This window comes from Epinephelus fuscoguttatus, linkage group LG17 (genome assembly GCF_011397635.1).
Source record: "Epinephelus fuscoguttatus linkage group LG17, E.fuscoguttatus.final_Chr_v1".
Lineage (NCBI taxonomy): Eukaryota > Metazoa > Chordata > Actinopteri > Perciformes > Serranidae > Epinephelus > Epinephelus fuscoguttatus.
This window is the reverse complement of record NC_064768.1, coordinates 5,880,519-5,902,075: the sequence shown is the minus strand read 5'-3', so window position 1 is coordinate 5,902,075 and position 21,557 is coordinate 5,880,519. Positions and strand designations below refer to the sequence as shown.

Here is a 21,557-nt window from a genome sequence, read left to right as displayed (position 1 = left end):
TCCAACCGGGAGGAGACCTCAGGTCAGGGCCGCCCCAGGACACACTGGAGGGATTACATTGCCCAGCTGGCCTGGGAACGCCTCGGGGTTCCCTCGGAAGAGCTGACGGAGGTGGCTGGGGAGAGGACTGTCTGGGCTTCTTTGCTGAGGCTGCTGCCCCCGCGACCCGGACCTGGATAAGCAGAGGACGACGAGATGAGACAAGCACCGCGGCCTCTCTGCTGATGTCTGACTTCACGCTGTTGTGTGTGTGTGTGTGTGTGTGTGTGTGTGTGTGTGTGGCGTGTGCGTGCCCCTGCTGTGAGTAAGAGATCAGCCCTGACATGCAGAGAGCAGGAGAGAGGCTGCAGAATGCTGATACATGAAACCAAAACTTTAAAAAGTAACGATAAGAGCTGACAACATCGGCGCTTACTAGTATCACGGTCTTGATTAAATTTGCCTCGGGCCGTTTAACACCTGGTCTCAGAGGTTGCTTCTGGGCTGCTAATTGAATAGGCCTGATTTAAATGTTTAAACGGGGGCTTAATGCTTGTACTTGCCATGTTCACGTCGTGTGTGTGTGTGCGTCCAGGTCGGGGCTGCTGCTGTGAGGTGAGAGGATGCCTGTATAATATGGTCAGAGTCAGCTAAAATTAAATTCATCTTTATAATGTTAAAAACACAACCTCAGCGAGAGCATTATAATACAAGTTTTAACCAGATATAGCCCATATTTGTAGCTACATAGCTTTTTTTCCATTATGCATGGTTTAATTTGATTCGTTTATTCAACATTAATTTGAAGCCTTGATCGAAAAAATGTAGCCTATTACCCTAATTTGAGCAAAAAAAAGTGTCTGTGGTTGTCTGAGGTCACCAAAGTTTTTCAAAGTGGGGTCACGAGCCAAAGAAGGAACCACTGGCTTAGAGTGTCCAGCTCAAGCTTTTGCCATTAATGTATATTATATTTGTTAAATTCTGTGTTTGCAGTTGCAAAAAAGACTTGTGCTAACACAGAACCTCTGTGTGTGTGTGTGTGTGTGTGTCACAGGGCGTAGCATGCTATGATATAGAAGAGCTGTTACTGATCTGTTACAGGTGACATAACGAATGTAAAAAAACCCCCAAAAAACTCAATTAATAAATCAAAACAGGGTTTTGCAGCACAACTGCACACCTAATGGCTGATGGCGACCCAGATTAAAACATCCAAAAACACATAATTGAAACCACAAAATATTTCCATACTGCTCGTCCGTAGTGATCCAAGTGTCCTGAAGCCCCGACATAAAAAGTTGTTTGGAAAAACGTCATCTGAACTCTGTTTTTAGCCTCATTGTAGCCTGTAGTTCTAATTGCCTCTCTGTACACTGCACTGACATGTGTTCGCTTGCGCGAGACCGTGAGACATCGGCACCGCCTTCATGTGTGTTCACGTGCTTTCGCTGGTCTCACTAGCGTCAGAGGCTGTGTTAGCTTGAACCTCCGGGTTCTTTGCTAAATGCTTTGTGTTGATGTGATATTTGACAAGGCCTTCAATGACGCACCAGGTCGAAGGGCACCACGGAACGCCTTTAATCAGCATTAATTTTTTTATTGCCTTCATTTTTTTGCAATCAGTTTATCAAAATTAACGCGTTATTTTGACAGCCCTAAAGCCCAGTTCAGACCAATGATTTGCTACGAGACAAAATCGTTTTAGAGCATTGCATTAAAAAGTTGACCAGTCTGAACTCGACTCAAGCTGGCTGATGGTGTCACCTATAACTCATCTGGTCAAATGGGCCTGTAGTGAAGTCTGCTGGTCAAATCAAAATGACCACAGACAGTGTGTTTGCATGCTGTAGCAGGTGCTCCATCCCTGCTGAGCCCTCTGCTCTGAGTCCTCATGGTGTGCGTGTCAGACGGTGGGTCGCTGCTGCTGCTCACTGTATGTGCTTATGCCCCCTCACATACACACATTCTCACTGACTGTTTAATGGGTGCTGGTTGTTTATACTACTGTGGTGTATTGATTATGAATACAGTCCATCTGATGCTGGTTTTGTTTAATCACTACTGCAAATGCAGCTGTAGCCAGTATCTCACTATCACTGTCAGCATTCTTATTTTAAGAAGCTACAAATTATATTCAGCCACAGAATAAACCCGAAAAGCTGCAAATCAGAACGGAAGTACATAGAGTTGTTGCATAGAGATCATACACCGTCTCATCTAGTTGCATCAGTAAGAACTGACAGGTTTTTAGAACATTGCAGAACGGCACAAGTAGTTGCACATTTCAACTTGTGTCGTTGTGAATCTTTTCTCTGAACTGGGCTTAAAAAAAACCAACCAAATCCAAGCTTGAAGTAGTGATATTTCATCAAAATAACTTTAAGCTACGTCTCATTTAAAATTTGGCCAAAAATAAACTGTTTGCACGACATGAGTGAAGTGATGAGTTTCATCCTCAACTTTTAACTTTAAAACATCAAAGGGTAAGTTTTAAAAATATGACTAAACTAATAATAAACTTACTAATAATAATTTATGGTGGAGGGAAAATCATGGATTTTCTGCCAGTCACACAGGGAGGCTCAAGGAAAAAAATATTTGTAGCTTTTTTGAGGGTCAGAAAAAAAAGTCACCCCCTCCTCTGATAAGTAAAGAACAGTCCCTAAGTAATTATAAATGCGGGCTTAGGGAACTTCAACTCATTTTAATATCAATATTCAACAGGGGACAGTTAAGCTCTAAATTATGCCTCTGCTCCGATATCATGTTAAACACTTTTTAAAAAAAAAAAAAAAAATTAGTGATTTAAGCAGCCTGTACCGTTATCTTGCAAATTAAGGGACAGTTTAGACCTAAACAAACGTCAAACCACACCATCACTAGCAGACCAACATCTTTCAATCAAAACCGTGAATCTCTGAATTTTACTTCCTAAAAATAATGTTTTTATCACTAATGCATGGCACATTCTGCAGTTTGACATTTTGTTCCAAATATCCCAAACTATTGAAAAATCAGAACAACCTAAGGTCATAAAAGTTGTAAAAGGTATGACTTTGCCTATAACACAGTTTTATCCACAACCCTGAGACACTGATACTGAGACATCACAGCCTTGTTTTTTTTTTTTTTTTTATCTATTGTCAAGGTAAGTCAAAGATAAACAGAGTTGTCCCTGATTAATCCCAAAAACATGTCAAAGTCTGTGCAAACTGAGTGGGATTGTTTGTTATTCACTTTGTGTCCTCAACACACCTGCAGACTGATGTCCTGCAACAAGAAGCTGCTACGGGAATAATCACCAGTAGAATTATCAATATTAATGATAACTGAAATAATCAAATAACCAGTTGTTGAAGTAAAATCTCAAAATAACAATGATCTGGTTCAGAGCAGCAATAGTAGAAATATCACTGTGGTTGTAGTAGCTGTAGCAGCACTAGTAGGAATATTTGCAATAGTGGAGGTCAAAGTCAAGCTGTACTGTTAGTTCTTGGTCTTGTAAAAGCTGCAGTAGTACCAAAACTAGTGGTAGAAATACTAGATTGATTTAGCAAAAGTGTAGTATTTCTTCGTGAAAGCAGTAGCAGTGAACAGCAGTGAGTCGATCCGCCTGTGTCCTGATAGGTTCAGGGTTCAGCCTATGCTAGTCTGGACGGCTGCCACTTCTCTTAAAACCACACAGAAACACTTTGTTGTCATCCTTCAGACTTCAGAGGCCTTTAAAACAGTCTCTGATCTCACCTCACAACTGTTTCCTCAACTTCCCAGCAAACCCAGCAGGTACTGTTGATCCAGGATGTCTGTTCTGCCCAGAGCGTTTCTGCTGGTCATGATGGTGCTGAGTGCCAGGAGCTGCACAAGGTGGGAAACACACAAAACACACATTATTTATTACATTATTGTTCATTTGATACAAATACAGAGACTTGCACAGCAATTATCCAACACAGTGTATCACAGTAATTACTACTAGTTTCCATGCCTGATCCTAGAGCAGTGGTTCCCAACTGGTGGGTCACAGTCCAAAAGTGGGTTGTGGGCCCATTCTGAATGGACTGCAAGTAACTCACAAATGTGTCAAGTTTGTAAAACAAAAACCAAACAAACAAAAAAAAAGCACTGTACTTTTTAGTACAGTAACTTTCCTGCACAGAGCTTGTATTATGATCAGAGCTTGTATTATGATGTGCTGTTTCCTGCTGCAGAGTGAGTGACTAGCTGACAGCTACTTGACAAGAGACAGAAAACTAGCTCAACGACATGGCCAAACAAAGTATGACGCTGAATGTAATAAGAGGTGGGACCTTGAACTGATGACTAAGGCCCTGATCGCACAGAAAGCGTTTTAGCAGCTGGAGGCGGGTTTTTGTAATTGTTTTTAATAAGATTGAAGCTTTTTGCTCAGTTTTTGCATTCCGACACACCTTGCATTTCTGCACTCTGACTTTAGAAACTACATACTGACTGCAACCTGCAAAACGCTTGCTGTGTGATCAGGGCCTAAGGGGAAATCTGGACCCTTAGTGTCTTCTTTTTTTTTTTTCTTTCTTTTTTTTTTTTTTTTTAAATCTTTATTAACAAACATAAAAGTACAATGACAACCGCCAGGGGGTTACATACATTATGTAGCAACATTCCAGAATATCATATTACATGAATACATTAAAAAGAGCACATAAATCAAAAGTCTTAATGGCTTTCATGTTAGTAGAATGTCTGATAGTTTTAATATATTGTTTGACCTCATATACAAAGATGGAAAGGAGTGGTTTTTAGTTGGTGTATCGACATTTATGGATATGCCATTTGGCTAACAGTATAATAATGTTAATGATATAAAATTGTTTTTTTTTCGCAGATGGACCATCAATGAAGCCAAACAATATACGTTCAAAGCAAAAAGAAAAATGTGGTTCTATACAAGTAGAAATCAAGTTGCAAATATCTTCCCATAATTTGGTAGAGAAAGGGCAAGACCAAAATAAATGAAAAACATCTTCAGAGTCTCCTTCACAGAAAGAGCAATTGACACCTATATATTTTTTGAATCGTTGTAAGAAACTTTAGAATGGGTAAAATCTGTGAATTATTTTAAAAGATACTTCTTTTACTTTATTATTTATCATATATCTAGCAGGTAAGTTCCAAATCTTTTTCCAGTCAAGATTATTGACAAAGTTGTTCCAGTAAGCTACCACATATGGAACTGATACAACTTCTTTCTGAAATAATGAACGTATACGACGATTACTGTACTATTGCTGTTGAAGAGAAACAAATTTGACCAATTTCAAGTTTGGTTGGATCAATGGATAATACTGTTGGATTCTGTCCTGCTGTACTTTTAAATAACATAATTACTCCAGCAGGGATTGCACTTATAACAATATTAAATTCACTAATAGGGATTAGGACACTATATTTTAACAAAAATTCTTGATATGTCATTAATGATCCATTTGAATTAAACAACTGATGAACCAAAAGTATGTTGTAAGTAAACCAGGAGCGGAAACGGAGCAGGTTTGAACAATGATTTATTTCACAAAGGGCAGGTGAATCCACAAAAAACCAAAACTGCCAGAGTCCATCAAAAACACAAAAGAAGTCCGGAGAGTGCTGGGCTGTGAGGGCACGGGAGGCACTGGAAAAGACGGAGGAGAGACACGGTTACAAAACTCACCAAAATGCACAGGAGAAAATTCACAAAGTTACCAAACGAGAGCCAAGCTGATACCACGGAGGTTCTCTGTATACTCTGGCGTCGAGGAGTGTCTCAGCAGGCTTAAAGTAGGCGTCTTGATTGGCAAAGTAGAAACAGGTGAGTCCAATCACTCCTCGACGCAGCAGGTGGGAAGGGTGCCTCCGGAGGAACAAAAGTCAAGTTACCCAAACACCACACACAACCGGAACATGCTATCAAAATAAAAGCAGCGAGATACAAACCACAACACCAATATGGGTAAAATAAGATTTTGTTTCTATATACGATGTCTTTATTGTTCCATATGTAGTACCTATGTGGGGAAAAATTATGTTTATAAATCAGTGACCAATAAAGAAGCATCTGTTTATGAAAGCTGGATAGTTTTGAGGGGACCTTTTCAGTATTATAATTACAAAATAAGAAGAGATTTAGGCCTCCTAATTTAGAAAAAATAAAATTTAGTATGAAGTTCCAAATTGAAGATGGGTTCTTGATAAATAGTTTTAGCCAATTTATTTTGAATGTATTGTTTAAAGTGTAAAAATCTAAAAAGTTAAGGCCACCCTTATTGTATGAGTTCATAATTACTGATTTTTTTATATATTGATTTTTGTTCCTCCATAAAAAGTTAAATAACATCTTGTCAATATCTTTTGAGACCTTTTTGTTAACATCAAATAAAGCAGCATACGTGAGAAGGGATATTACTTCAGCTTTGGCTAGTAGAATTCTACCTCTCAATGACAAATCCCTCTGCAGCCATTGGTTCATTTTTTTCTGTGTTTTGTCAATAATTAAGTCAAAATTTAAATTGCATCTGGCTTCTCCATCTTTAGTGATAACGATTCCTAAGTACATAATAGAGTCTTTTACAGGTATATTAGAAATAGAAGGGATGTCACAATATTTAAGAGCAAGCAATTCACATTTCTTTATGTTCAAGCAAAGTCCAGATGCACACACACACCATCTAAATGTGAAGCAGATTTTCTCTTCTGTGCTTTGGAGGCTCTATCTCTGCAACGGATTGGCCCATTTGAGTGATTGACACCTCATTTGATTCATTAGAGCCAATAGAATGACGCTATACCCACCAACACGAGATTGACAGCACTGTAAGCCAGTCAGAGTCAGCAGAACCCGGCTGCTGTATGTGGTCATTGTAATGCTTCCCCCCGGGTCCTAAAGCCCGTCACGTTCGTCCGGATTCATTTGAACACAACATGTCTGTTTATCAGGATGTACTGTGTTTTACCGGTAGAATAAACTTTTCATGGCAAAACAAAAAAAAGGTAAGAGAAATTTTACAACTATCGTTCGGTTTCGGTTGTTGTTGTTGTTCTTTGGCCTCTATCTCTCTGATGCTTTGGTGCAGCATGCTTTGGCAGATATGTGTAGAAACGGCACTCTCTGCTTTCATTTGAGATGAATGGTGTGTGTTTTGCATAATGTGGCGTTGAGTTAGAGCCCGAAATATGGCGAGTGGGTTGGCACATCGGCGCTGTATGGAGTTTGATTTGTTGTTATTCATTTAGTTGTTGTTTGACATGTGTTTGGGGCATGTAAAAAGAGTTTTTACAGCCTTGTAGCCCAGGTTCTACTGTTTAATTTGATGTGCAACATCACTATATTCTTCGTGATTAGCGCATTTTTTCACACTGTGTTTGCAAAGTTATTCTCAAAGTCCCCCAATTGGGGGACTTTAGGGTTTTTAACCAACAATTTGGGCAACCCAGTAATAGAAGACTTATTTGTCAAAATTCTTTGTCAAAATACTTTAAAATCACGTGTGTAACAGGGAATTATTCAAAATTTTCCTGCGGGAGAAACCCCTGGACACCCGGGTAAAAAATTGTTCACACTTCCGGGCTAAAGCCCCGGATGTTTTCAACTCCTAGCAACGCTCCTGGGAACCATTGTCCTAGAAGGACCTTTAAAAGAACAGGCATAAAATGTAACGACAAGGTAAATGTTATACTACATTTTGTTGACCTTGTAGGAACAGCAATACAACTTGCTGGCAATGCCTTGAATGTTTTTTTTCAAAACACACTCCAAATGCAACTATTACATATTACGCACTAGGTATCCTCCTGTGTGTGATGTTGATGTTCTTGGATGATGTGACCAATGCTGGAACGTCAACAAAAGCATGTGGTTAGGTTTAGAAAATAACATTCATACAGCAAGTGAATCCCAACCTACCAAGTGAAAGTCCGGGGTTTGTAGGACCCAAGCGCCACCCATCCTGCCTGCCCTGTAGAGACTTTCAAGCTCTTAATATTACGTTGTTACTGGCAGCAATTCAGCCTGACGCCATCCTGTGGTGTATCATAACGCCATGACAGGTGCTGTCCAGTCGCGTTATGAACTGACACTACCCCTCTGTGTAGCACTGCAAAAGATCACCTCCAGCTGCATTACACACTGATGCTCCCAGGTGGTGTATCATGCAACGACAAAAGGTGGGTTTTGGTGCCAAAATCACCGACAAAGCAGCGGTATTTAATGAGTTTGGAATGAGAATGGGCTGAAAAAAAGAGGTTAAAAATGATGACAATAACATATCCCTAAATAAAAAAAAATATCTAAAAGACAAGACCATCAAACTCATCATTGCTGAAAAGGCTCTGAACCACAGTCTTAACCCGTCATCACTAGATGAACATATAGTTGCCATTCAGTCACCAAACTAAAAAATTAAGCCTCTCAGTAGATAGTCTGATGTACCAGATGTAGACTGTGGCTATAAGCCTGCCATTGGGCTGCTGATTTCAGCCGGCATTCCCATTTCCTTTCCTGTTGGCATTTTCCAAATCCCTTTTGCTATGGGAAACACATCAACCTCCAACAACTTACACTCTGAGAATGGTGAGTTTTGATGGAGATGTGGATAATGCATTAAGGTATGCCTGCTTTGTTCTATCAGTGAGTTGTTTTCAAGATCTACAACGAAATTGACAGCTTGTGAACAAGCCCAGACTTCATCTCAGGGCTCTCATGCCTGATGGTGATCTGTTTTATTACACAACCTTTTAACTGTGGCAGCAGCATGCACCAGTGACATTAACTTCACTAATGTACCAATCTGTTCCACTTCACATGAGCTTTGTCATGAATCAGTTCAGGGAGGACCCAAATGCAGAGTAACAGACAGGTAGAAGTTTTAACAAAAAGCAAACTTTAATGCAGCTGATAAAAAAAACCATCCAGATAAAGCAGGTAACTGGAAGTCCAAATGAAAGTAGAACGAAAACTAAACTGAGAACCAACTGGGAGATGAATTCAGTCAGATAAAACATCCAAACAGAACACCAGGCAGAAATTGAAGCAGGGATTGACACCAAGAACACAGGGATGAACACAAGAATGAACACAGGACAAACTGATGAGGAACAAAGGGAAACACCCAGATATACACCCAGATATACACACAGAAAACCAGTCACAAGAATGAGACACAGCTGGAGTAGGGTGGATACAAGCAAAAGAAGGGAAATGGGGATTGGCTGACAACAAGGGTGTGGAGGGAAACACTAGGGTGGAGCAAACAAAACCAATACAGAACAAGTGTGAAGGGAAGACTCTGGGAACAGGGAAGGACTAAGGAGACAAGTGTGACAGAAAACAGGCAGGAAAACACACAAAGACAGGAAGTAAAACCAGACACAACGCATGAAGAGAGAATCTACAAAATAAAACGGGAAACAGATTAAACATGAATAAATAATATGACACAAGAAAAAAATCTCCAAAACAAAGGCCATAGGATAACAGAATATACACAAAAACCAGGATCATGATAAGCTTCTGTGATATCGTTGTAACAATCTTCTTAAAGAGCCTCATACAGCCAGCAAATCGTCTGTGGTTTCAGTGGGTCCAGTGAGCTCCTCCATAGCTAAGGAAATTGCAGTACGACTGTTTGGCTCCAAAGCCTGGCGCACTTCCCCAGGGCTTGGACTCAGCTGGCACAAACATGCAACCATAGTTAATGTACTTAACGTGTGCTCTTACGCACCGGCGGAGGTAACAAACATCAGTCGTAAAGGGGGGAATATAGAGCTAATCAGAGTGTGTCCATAACTACAGTAGTGAACAAACATGGTGTCTGTGGTGGAATGCATACACATGTTTACTGCACAGAAGGAAGAAAACAAGAAAACACACAGTGATGGGAGTTGTGTCTGAATAAAGATTTGAAAATTTTATAAATCCAAATGTCTGTGTTCACATGCTTGCATGGATGTTTCTGACCTAACTGCTTGTCCCTGCAGGTATTGGAGGTGCGTTGGGTTCTGGTTGAGGCATTCTCAGATTATCCAGCAGGGGTGGAGCTCCTGATGAATGCCACAAGCTCCCTGCTGGAGTTGAGAGACGCTAACGAAACCATCAGGTTCATCGAGAGAAACAAAGCGTAAGGGACCATTTAGGGTGATACAGTATAGAGAAAGATCATTATCCTTTTTTCAGCAGGACGTGCCATGCGAATTATAGATTAAGGATCTTGTGTGTTTTTTCAGTTTTGGAAAGTGTTTGATCTTCCGTGGCAACATGTCACTTCCTGACCCCGAGACGTCCAACCACACCCTCCACCTGAAAAGTGCCAGTGAGTTCCACAGAGGCCAACCATTGGAAGTAGATCTCATTAGACAAACCTAAACGTCATCAGCAGTGTCTTGCCTTCAAACTTTGTCCTTCATCAAATGGTTGTAAAGTTGGGATGTCCCTGAATCTTACAAGTAGACTCCTTTTCTGATCAGCTCCAGTCAGCTTTGAATAGTGTCAAAGTCCAGCTAGACCTCTAGTTTCAAGAACAACTTAATTGTTGGACCAACGCATTTCGGTTCTTGTTGTACTTTATACTACAAGTGTTGCACAAGTGCTGGACATTTGAATTATTCACACTTTATCTTCTCTTAATGCACCTCGGAAGTGGCTGAAATTGCCCCAGAACTCCTTGCTCTGTTCCTGAAGTCACTTTCAGGATGTTGAGTCCAAACAGGGCTACTGTATAGATTTGGTCCAGGGTATGTTGAGCTTAGTTTGGCACAAGGACTGGAAGCAGGACTAGTTTGCTAGCATAGCTTCATCAACACAGAAAAAAATTCCAGCAAATGACCTTGAGAAAGAAACGTGAGGGTGAGACTCATCTCTGCTCTCGAGGACAAAAGCTACAGACTTTAGCTCTCCCTGGTGCGTCTCGTCTCATGGTTTTCTGAATCTCTTACTTCATTTTTCTCTGCATCCCAAGATTTCGATGGTCAGGTGTCTCCATACGATGACCAGGGCCGAGTTGATATCTACCAGGGCTGTCCTGACTGTGTGCTCATCATCTACAGCGGAGTCTTTGAGGGAACACCAGGGAAGATGCTGCTCATTTACAGTAAGACACATAGATCAGCAGCACCCTAAATCACCATAGGACAGGTGATAAGGAGACATTACAAGGACCAGTACGACAGGACTGATGACAGTGGCCTTAGGTCTCAAACATTAATGAGCTATCATCAGGTCAGAAAGGAATGTCTTTGACAGTATGTGTTTGTCAGGGCAGGAAGTAAGTCAGTTTGATTACCTGTTGGTTGTTTCTTTAATACGTATTTTAAGTAAAAACATGTTAATGTATGTTACTGCCTCAATCGAGGGTGTTCATGTATCTCTGGGTCTTGTTCATGAGTGAGGGTAGAATGAAGCGTGAGGTGGATCAGTGGTTTGGTGCGGTTTCTGTAGTGATGTGGATGCTGCACCGGGTCGTCATGGTGAAGAGGGAGCTGAGCCGGAAGGCAAAGCTTTTGATTTACTGGTCCATCTATGTGCCAGCCCTCAGCTATGGTCACGAGCTCTGGGTAATGACCAAAAGAATAAGATTGCAGATACAAGCAGCCGAAATGAGTTTCCTCTGTGGGGTGGCTGAGCTCTGCCTCAGGGTTAGGGTAAGGAGCTCAGTCATCCAGAGGGAGCTCGGAGTAAAGCCGCTGCTCCTTCAAGAAAACCTCAGTTGAGGTGGTGCGGGCATCTGATCAGGATGCCTCCTAGGCGCCTCCCGCTAGAGGTGTTCCGAGCATGTCCAACTGGTAGGAGGCCCTGGGGCAGACTGAGAACACGGTGGAGGGATTACATTTCTCATCTGGCCTGGGAGCACCTCAGGGTCCTCCAGGAGGCACTGGAAAGCGTTGCTGGGGAAAGGGGTCTAGAATGCTTTGCTTGGCCTGCTGCCGCCACTACCCAGCTTCGGATAAGTGGTGGGAAATGGATGGATGGATGGATGGATGGATGGATGGATGGATGGATAGATGGATGCATGGTAAAACACAAACTTCATTTTTGAAAAATCAAACCTATTCAGGACTCTGATGTAGGTGATGATGACAAGATATAGGCATATCATGAAGAACTCTATGAACTCTAGAACTCCACCCAAGGAGGAGCTGGAGAGTGTCGCTGGAGAGAGGGATGACTGTGGTGCTTTGCTTAGCCTGCTGCCCCTGCGACCCAGCCCCAGATAAGGAAAAAAGGGGAAAAAATGGAAATGTTAACATATGTCAGCTCCTCTGGGACATATAACATGCTTCTCTACACAGATCCACAGAGATATTTATGTGGATCTTTGCAGGACCATAATTCCAGTCTTAAGGCCTTTGCATACTGGGTCAGTTTATTTCGTTTGCAATTTTTAAACCCATCCGCCCAAAAAACAGAAAAAGTTACACAGAGAAACCTTACACACTGAGTCTGATCCATTTATTGTTCTATTCGTTGTGAAGATATGAGACAAAACGTGAATACACATTTGTTCCCTTGCTTCTCTCAATTGAAGTTCCCTTGCTGTCTGTCACCACTCTCTCCATGTCTTGCATTTGACATGGTGGCTATCTGAAGGGGCTGAGTTGTACTCCCTCTCTACAGTATCTCCACAATGTCTTTCTTTCTGTCTATATGTGGTCTCATTGTCTATTACGTCCTCATCATCATCATGACAAGGAATATCCCTGGTTTAAAGTCTGTCCTCTGTACTTTGTACTGCTGCGACTGCGTGCGGTTATTTTTACTTGGTTTTTAACTATGTGTTCTCTATCACACTGAGATTATCTCCCCACCCAATAGTTATATATCATAACTATGGGAATTATCCCCATCTGGGATAATCAACGTGGAAAATTTATCATCTTTAAGACACACCACTTTATGTGGCCGGCATGTGCCAGGCTATAAAAGCCCCACCTTGGGCATGCACTCACTGAGTCATTGATTTCCACCTGTCAGAGCAGAAAGAAAGGAGAGAGGAGTTTAGCGTTTTGTCCACCTACCTTCGTTTAGGTTGGAGAGCTGGCCTTCTCGGGTCCCTCTCTAGGATAGCTAAATGCCATTTCTTCTTCTTGACAACAAAGAGTGAAACATTTGAGAGGGGTGCCATATCCATGTATTGCACCTGTCTGTTTGCGCACGGTGGAGATATAGCAGCTCGCTCGAGGCTGACTCAGTCAGGGAGCAGCGTGCCTCTAGGAGGTAGTTGCTGGCTCAAACCCAACGAAGTTGGGGGGAAGCTCACGTCTTTACTCGAGGATTTAGTTGCCTGCTCGAACCCTATAGAGTCCGGGGGCTGTGAGCGGCTTACCTGTTAGACACCGCGAGGTCGAGCTGGTTTTCCGGTTTGCACCTACACAGGCTTCCCATTCCCTCACGACAACAAAAACATCTCCCTCCAGTAGAAGTTTCCTGCTGTCCGATGTCAAAGAAAATAATCCATACTCTGGCCACACTCGCATCTGTTGGCTCAGGGAAACTAATTAAAGACAGTTAGCAACACCATTGCTATAGCTAAAGACTGCACATTCTGGTCTTGCTACAGTGACGTCTCCAAAAAAAAAAAAAAGGAGTGAGAGTGAGACTGGCAAGCCAACAGGGCCCTTTTTGTGTGGGTTGTAGTGTTAAAAAAAAAAAAAAAAAGCCAGCTTAGTGCTCTAGGTTGGCAGGTCTGGTAGTGGGGGACAGGGGCCCATCAGGGTGCTCCCCCACCCCCATTATTACAGTTTCAGTAGGGGGTGAGCGGATAGCTGGGTTGGATAGGGGCCCCTCCTCCCCTGGGTCAAGGAGATAGACATTCTTGGCCTTGGGCCCTTACAGAATGATGAGTTGGTCTCAGAGGGGCAGCAGGTGCCTGTAAAGAAAAATGACCAGCAGTCACCTCTCCTTCAGGAAATTATTGGCTGGGCTGCTTTGGCTCTGGGGTTTGACCTGCCAGCTGATCAGGGTCCCACCCCTTCTTATTTCGAAGGCGAAACAGGGGGGCGACCCAAATGGTTCCTTGAGCCTCTCCTTTCTGATTTCAAGGAGGTGGTCAGGAGTTGGTTTACAACACCGACCGCAGGGACATGCTAGTCAAGGCTCTGTCGTTGTATGGCTGCAGTTGACAATCGGGGAAGGATAGGCTGTGGGCCAGATCTGCGGGGCTGGCTGGATGCAGCACAGCGTGGCAAGACTAAATGGGTCAGAGGACGCAGCAGTGGCCAGGGATCAGCCAAGCCCCCATCTCAGTCCTGACGCAACATCACCCCCAGCCTTCCCTTGCCCTCAGGCAGCATGGGAGGCTCTGGAGGCAGACCTCAGAGCCCATTTTTGGGGGTGCTGAAGCACCCCTAAATTGAATCCCAGCACCCCTAAAATTTGAGAGATTTTTATTTATTTATTTATTTTTTTTTACTGTATGTTCTTTTTTTTAACAAACTAGAAAAGTGTCAAAACCATACAGTACTTGGTTGTAACGTAATATTTTAACAACAAAAATACAGCCCCAGAAATTAGGGTTACGATATGTTTCTTTTATGATTCCAATCCATTCCTCTTTTGCTGTGGCTCAGCATTTAAATAACCTTTATCAAATTTGATGGTTTAGTCACAGACTTTCCCAAAAAGTGTTTTTCTTTCACAAATGTGGGAATGAAATTGCGTTAAAATGTACAAAACAGTGAAATTTATCTTGCCTGGCTGGGCAGCTCTCTGGGCGCTCAGCACCCCTAAACCTCTGATCCTAGAATCGCCCCTGCTCTCATGACAAAGTCAGCTATCCGGAAAGTACAGGAAGAAGATCTGAGGGCAGGGTATTATTCTCGCTATTTTCTTGTTCTGAACAGGAGTCGAGTCTGACACACAGGAGAGGCAGGTTTCAATCAGGACCTGCCTCTCTCATTTTCAGCTTGGTGCCAGGGCCACATGGTGGCTGTGTCTCTGCCACTTGGGTCTTATGGCAGCCCCGGTACAAGCTCTTCTACACATGCAGCCAGTCCAGAGGCATTGCTTCAGCCTGGGGCTCTGTCTGCAGAGACAGTTGCAGGCGGCAGTGTTCGTCATGGATGCATCCCTGGAGGGTTGGGGTGCACTCCACAAGGACAGGGGCACCAGTAGTGTCTGGAGCACCCACTTGAAGGGCCAGCATATCAATGCTTTAGAACTGAAAGCCATTCACCTGGCCCTCCAGCATTTTCTCCCGAGTCTGCAAGGCCGTCACGTGCTTGTAAGAACCGACAGCACAGTGGCAGCAGCATATGTCAACAGGCAAGGGGGCCTGGGCTCCCCAAACCTCTGCAGAATAGCACAAAGGAATAGCACAATGACCTAGGCATAGTGATGGTTCCTGTCCATCAGGGTCATGCACATGCCAGGATGGTGAACCAGGGGGCGGAACTTCTCTCCAGGGGAGGCCCAAATCCAGGGGACTGGAGGCTGCACCCAGAGGTGGTCAGGGAGATCTGGCACCGCTTCGGCAGAGCAGTGGCCGACCTGTTCCCAACCAGGGACAATGCCCCCAACTAACCAGATCGATGCACTGACATGTGCAGCCCCAGAGGTGCACCGGTACCTGCAGGGGCTGCTTGAGGCCGAAAAATCACCATCATCCCTTAGAGACATGGTGGCAGCTATCAAGGCTACTTGTACAGGGGATTATAGCCTTGCAGATGGTGACTGCAGCCTCATCTCTCAGTTCCCGAAGGCTGGCCTCCTGGTGCGCAGTGCAAGCCTCCTGCGCACCAGGCCAGGGTCAGGTGTTGGCTGCCCTGCAGCAGGAACCTTTTGAGCCTCTGGAGTCAGTCAGCATTAAGTGGCTGTCTCTTAAAGTGGTTTTTCTTTTGGCAGTGACATCAGCCAAAAGACTGGGGGAACTGCAACCAACCCCTGCGTCTGGCGGGGTTGGTCGTTCTTATGGTTGCGTTTGGTGCCTGGGCATTGATACAGTGGCACAATGAATGCGCAGGATGTTGTACATTTGTTTATAGTTCATTGGTGTTTTTTCGTAAATACACTCCTATTGGGTATTTTCTGTTGTTAATGCACCTGGTGGCGGGGACGTCTCATTCGATTGCCAGGGGAGGGCTTGTGCATTTGTTCTGTCTCCTGGGGCCCCTCACGATGTGTCTCAAACAGTTCCCATAGTTATGATATAACTACTGGGTGCGGCATGGACCGCGGAACGCATCTGAACAAGGGGGGCCATAATTTCAAGTCACGCGAGGGGGAGGGGGGGCATATGCATTGAAACAGACAGTATTACTGATGTATTAAATAACATTGCAGAGCACTTTTTTTTATTCCGACGCCACACAGTCACATCTACAGTACACGCATGAACACGAACACATGCTTGCTCAGATTAGCCCCTCTGATCCCACTCTAACATTCACACACAACAGGCCAAGCCTATTTACACATAAATGCAAAGATGAAACTATAGCAAACAACAAAGTACATCTAGTCCTCAAACTCATCTTGCTGCCTTGAATCTAAATCAACATCATATTCATTATCATCACAAGTCAGCACTCATATCAGACTGATGTGCAGAGCCACTCACACACACACACACACACACACCCAACAACAAAACAAGTGCAGCTGCACAGTTACTGAAAAGTAACCAGAACGCTGAATTTCTGACCATTACCACCCTCAACCGCAATGTGTATGTCCACTCCCGCCCGCTCCCGCAAAACTCTGAGAATTTATGCCCGCACAATAATAGAGATACATTGATTTTGTGTCTTCTCCCGTCCTGCAGGAGAAAACACGTCATTTTATAGACTATTAATAAAGAAATTCATGGGGTTGTTTGTTTCGTTTCCCTGGACTGCATGTCTTTTGACGCACTGGTCAGGAATAGCGCACCTATTTCGTTGTTTTCATTTAGTTTTTAATGAAATAAAGGCTGTTTCATATTCTATTCTCCTCCTCTGTATTTATTTATTTTTATACCTTTATATAATCACACAGTGATTGAGGATAAGGCAAGCCCAGCGCCAGGATGAAGTTACTGAGAGGGCGGTTAAATATTACGAGGGGGCAAATCTTTATTATGCAGCATAGGTTCACACAGTGAGTTATAAAGAGCACGCAGATGTGCGTAATAGTTGCTCGTAATGACAGCTTGTCGCCGGTGAAATGCAATAAACTGCACGTCTTCTTTCATATTTGTCTCATGACAGATGTAGCTGACAGACAGACAGACAGACAGTTATATCAAGCGGCAAATTGGTATGAAAGCCGCGGGACCCGGCGGGACCCAATCCCAATGCAGCCCTCTATGTCAGAGTGCAAAAGTTACCCGGGCCATGGCCCCCCTGGCCCCCCCGGTTCCGTGGTCTATGGGGTGCGGAGATAATCGCGATACGATAGAGAATGTTCGGTTACATTGTGACCTTGGTTCTCTGAGTGAGGAGATTATCTCCCCAGGCTCAAGGCAACTCAGTACCCGTTTCAGTCAATGTTAATCAGTGGGTGCATGTGAAAGGTGGGGCTTTTATAGCCTGGTGCATGCCGGCCACGTAAAGTGGTGTGAAAAATATGCGAATAAAAACCTGTTCTGAAAACTTTAATGATGGATGAAAGTTTCATAAGTCAGTTGTTCAACTGTTCAGCGTAAGCTCATATTTCTTTTTCAACGTGGGACTCTGTGTTTAGGTGTTAGTTTTTAGTATTGCGGCTCAGACAAACCAAACAGACTTCAGAGAACTAGCTAATTAAGGCCCCCTGCTGTGTCTCGGCCAAAACAACTTAAACTGGTGGCCAACCAGCACATACTTTTGGCACCTGCATCAGAGAAAATAACTCTCCATACCAGCAGACGACAGTCGTCTGTGTTCACCATTCAAAAAGGGAAACCAGAAGGGAAACCGTCTTGACGTAAGTTAGTCAGTTAGCATATTAACAACCTAATCCAATTATGAAGGAACAGAACATATTTACTGTGCACCAGTGAGCAATAACACAAACCATCATGAAACTTTTCTGCCAAAGAGCTGTGGATAAAGAAAAATAATCTAACCTTATGTAACAAGTTTGTTTTGATCTCACTCCCTCAACTTCAGCTATTTGTTTACTTTCCTCACTTCCGTTTCTCCTCTTGTGCACTGAGCTGAACTGCCAATCAGAGCGATTTCATTCACAAATGGGCTCCTCTGTCTCTGACGCCGATTTCATCATGCTGAAACCGCTGAAAACAAGCCGACTAGTGCTGATGAGGGTCAACGGTGCCAGACACACCACAGCAAGAAGGGCCATGGATGCTCACCTACAGCCAAACATTGATTTGATGGCTGACAAAATTGCTGAAAAAAACCCCCATCTAAATATTTTATTTAAAAAAACGTTTTGAGGAATCACATGTTAACATCTATTGGTAAAGTTAGCCTCAGAGGGGTTGCATTGTTGTAACACTGCATCCATTTGATCTGGTTAGTTCTGGTTTCATGTTGCAATTACGCAAGCGTGATACAGAGTTCTTCATGATATGCCTATATCTTGTCATCATCACCTACGTCAGAGTCCTGAATAGGTTTGATTTTTCAAAAATGAAGTTTGAAGTGTTTTACCATCCATCCATCCATCCATCCATCCATAATAAATAAGCCTGGAAATTCCAGGGGGGTGGGGGGGTGGAAACAGTTGCCTGAGTGTGTGATGATGTTCCAGTTAGATTTGATAATGTTATTGATCTGAAGTGCCAGGGTGCTGTATGTAGTAGTGAAAAAAGTTTGGTTGGTGTTTACTTTAGCTGGTTTGGTGTCATGCAGTATAGATTATCTATCCGGTGTAGTGGCTTTCCGGCATCTGTGATAATGTTGGGTTTGTATTTTCGTTCAGTGAATCTCTCTGCCATGCTGTGTGACTATGCTGTGAAGTCCTGATCTTGGTCACAAATAAGTCTGAGGCCTTAGATCTGGCCCTGTGGAATATTTTCTATATTACTTCAGAGAAACTTTTTGGATTTTCAAATTTGATGCCATGGAATTTCCAGGCTTAAATGAAGAGATTGGCAGACCATTTTTCATACATAAACATATACATACATACATACATACATACATACATACATACATACATACATACGTACATACATAGGTTTTCCCCCCATGTTTTTACCTTCACAACCATCACCGGAAAAACTTTATCTTGAAGTTTGCTTTTTATGTTATTTTATTTATTTTTCAACCGGAAGCACCCAACATTATAAGTTGACTGCACGCCTGTGCATACAGAATATGCCCTGACGAAGGCCAAGAGGCTGAAACGCGGCAGCAAAAATCTACCCCTTTATTTTCCTACTTTTCTTTCCTTCTCCTCACAAGTGTCGCCTGGGATCTGCCAACAGACCACAAGAATACAGTAAGTGGCCTCTGGCACCACTATCATTTTGTGCTGGGCGGCAGGCAGGGGCAGGCACCTTGGCATGCTGACCCCTGGTGTTGCAGACTGGCTCTGGGGACATGGAACATCAGCTCTACAGAGACATTCTGTATCTTAAGACATGCGTGACTCTAAAACTTTACTGTTTCCTTCAATAGTTTTTATGGTATTTGTCTCTGCAGTGTCTCCTCATGTTGCAAATATCACCACCTCATCACTGATGATGACTTCCTGTCCATTCTTTCAGGAAGGGAAGGGAAACACCTGGACGCCAAGGAGCTGAAAGACGCTCAGAGTGTCCACAGGAAGGTGGCAGAGTGTCTGAAATTCAACATGTCATCACAGTTCACCTATGACGGGAAGGCAGGTCAGAGAGAAAAATAAAACTACAAACCATCTTTCTGACAAATGATCCTGTTGGTCAACTGAGTTGCTCGGATATGAAAACATCTTATCGAATCAGACAGACTCACTTGTCTCAGGTGGAACGCTGGTTCTATTGCAGCATGCTAACAGTTTAGCATTCGCTGTTCTGAAGTGATTTAGTGCTCCACCATCAGATGTACAAGAATTAAGAAATTAAGAAGTTGCTTTTTAAAAAGATGAGACTCCCAAACCTAGCCAACCTTTATGTTAATCTACCTTTGCATAAAGAAAGGGCCTCATTTATAAAACTCTGTGGAGAATCCGCACTGAGGAAATGTACGTATGCCCCCAAAAATTCTGATTTACAAATCCATGAGTACACCTGCCAGTACACTGTTTCCTCTTATAAATCCCAAATCAACTTGAAATTGTCTATACATGGACCAGCCCCATATCCAACCTGGTCTCACTTCAAAGTTGTCAAAGTCCGGCGCTTGGGCAGTGACTTGTGGCGTCATGATACCCTGCTGATTGCCGTTATAGTTTAATGGCGCTTGGCAGCATCAGGGGAAATTGCAATGGGACACAAATGAAATTTAAGGCATTGAAAGTCCAAGTAGGGCGGATGGGAGGAGTGGTGGATGGGTCCAACAAACAGTGACCGTCACCCAGGAGAGTAGCGTTCACTTCCGTTGAGATTATAAAACCAAACCCTGTTCTTTTTTTCTAAACCTAACCATGTGGATTAGTTGTTAAAGGGAAAAAAATGTCAATTTACCTTGTTTTACCGACATAGTGCATTTATTTTGAAAGAGACTGTATGTACATGGTAAAATTACTGTGAAAACGGAAGTGTATTTCTAAAGAAGACAATGCATGTAACAGGCTGAAGTTGCTAACGTTATTAGCACAAGCCTATGGCATTTTACATCGTATAAATTACCAATGAGCGGAGATTTCCCCCACTCATATGAAGTCATGAAAATCACACATAAGATTTAAAATGCTACTTTGTGGAGGATTTACTGCCTTCACAATTTATTGTTTCTTATCTGTGAAATTAAAGTAAATAAAAGCTTTGTTTCCACTGTGGGAAAAACAAAAAATGGACAGAAGATCTGCGGTGCTGCAGCGTGTAGTTACTTTTCTGGGGAGGTCCACGTCAGGCTACAGTGTGGGGTGCGGCATAGGCTTTATGTCGACACAGAGCTTACATCATAGGTACAGCGTCGATTCGATGCATAAGTATAAATTCCGCCTTAGCATGATCGAGTGGAAGCATAAGTGTAAGCTGAAGTATTAGCATTGAGGCTAAATTGTGTCGTCTGACTGACAGACTCATCATCCTCACATCTTCATCCTTGTCTCTGCAGGGTTTTGTCTGGAAAAGACGGAAGAAGAGAAAGAAGCCTGAGACAGACAAACGATGAAAGACTGAAACTGAGATGTTAATGATGGCAGAATATATACAAACAGCTAATATCAGGAGTGTATTTTTTATCGTTGTCAGAAAACACTAAGCTCTGAATTTCTCATTCTGGTTTTGAGAGACAAACATGTTTATTAATCAGCTCACAAAATGTTTCATTAAAATACAAAGAGTAAATTTTGAATTGTCTACATGTATTTTTATGGAAGCTAAATTCTACACAGAAGAGAAAATGAAAGGTGAGAAATCACAAAAATAAAAAATACTACTGAAAAGTTTGATAATATCTTTTAATAATATTGGCTTGGTATCATAAATCTTTGGACATACAAATGTATTTATTTATTTTTCAGTCCTATTTGTTCCTCCATATAATACAAATTATAGCCTAATAGC

The 21,557-nt window shown here is 42.8% G+C and overlaps 1 protein-coding gene across 1 annotated transcript; it reads left to right on the top strand.

The window, feature by feature from the left end:
• Positions 1-6,901: 6,901 nt before the first annotated feature.
• On the top strand, positions 6,902-21,425 carry LOC125904323 (saxitoxin and tetrodotoxin-binding protein 1-like). The gene is made up of 6 exons (XM_049601665.1): positions 6,902-6,981; positions 9,967-10,106; positions 10,213-10,298; positions 10,944-11,075; positions 19,614-19,733; positions 21,106-21,425. The coding sequence occupies exons 1-6, from the start codon at positions 6,913-6,915 to the stop codon at positions 21,144-21,146; spliced, it is 588 nt and encodes a 195-aa protein (XP_049457622.1). The 5' UTR covers positions 6,902-6,912; the 3' UTR covers positions 21,147-21,425.
• Positions 21,426-21,557: the final 132 nt, after the last annotated feature.

What these genes read in the sequence shown, in the direction of transcription:
- LOC125904323 (XM_049601665.1), top strand. Translation starts at nt 6,913, where the DNA reads ATGTCTGTTTATCAGGATGTACTGTGTTTTACCGGTAGAATAAACTTT. An exon ending in TTCATCGAGAGAAACAAAGC is followed by an intron (nt 10,107 to 10,212) that starts GTAAGGGACCAT and finishes GTGTTTTTTCAG; the next exon opens with TTTTGGAAAGTGTTTGATCT. An exon ending in GAAGATGCTGCTCATTTACA is followed by an intron (nt 11,076 to 19,613) that starts GTAAGACACATA and finishes CCATTCTTTCAG; the next exon opens with GAAGGGAAGGGAAACACCTG.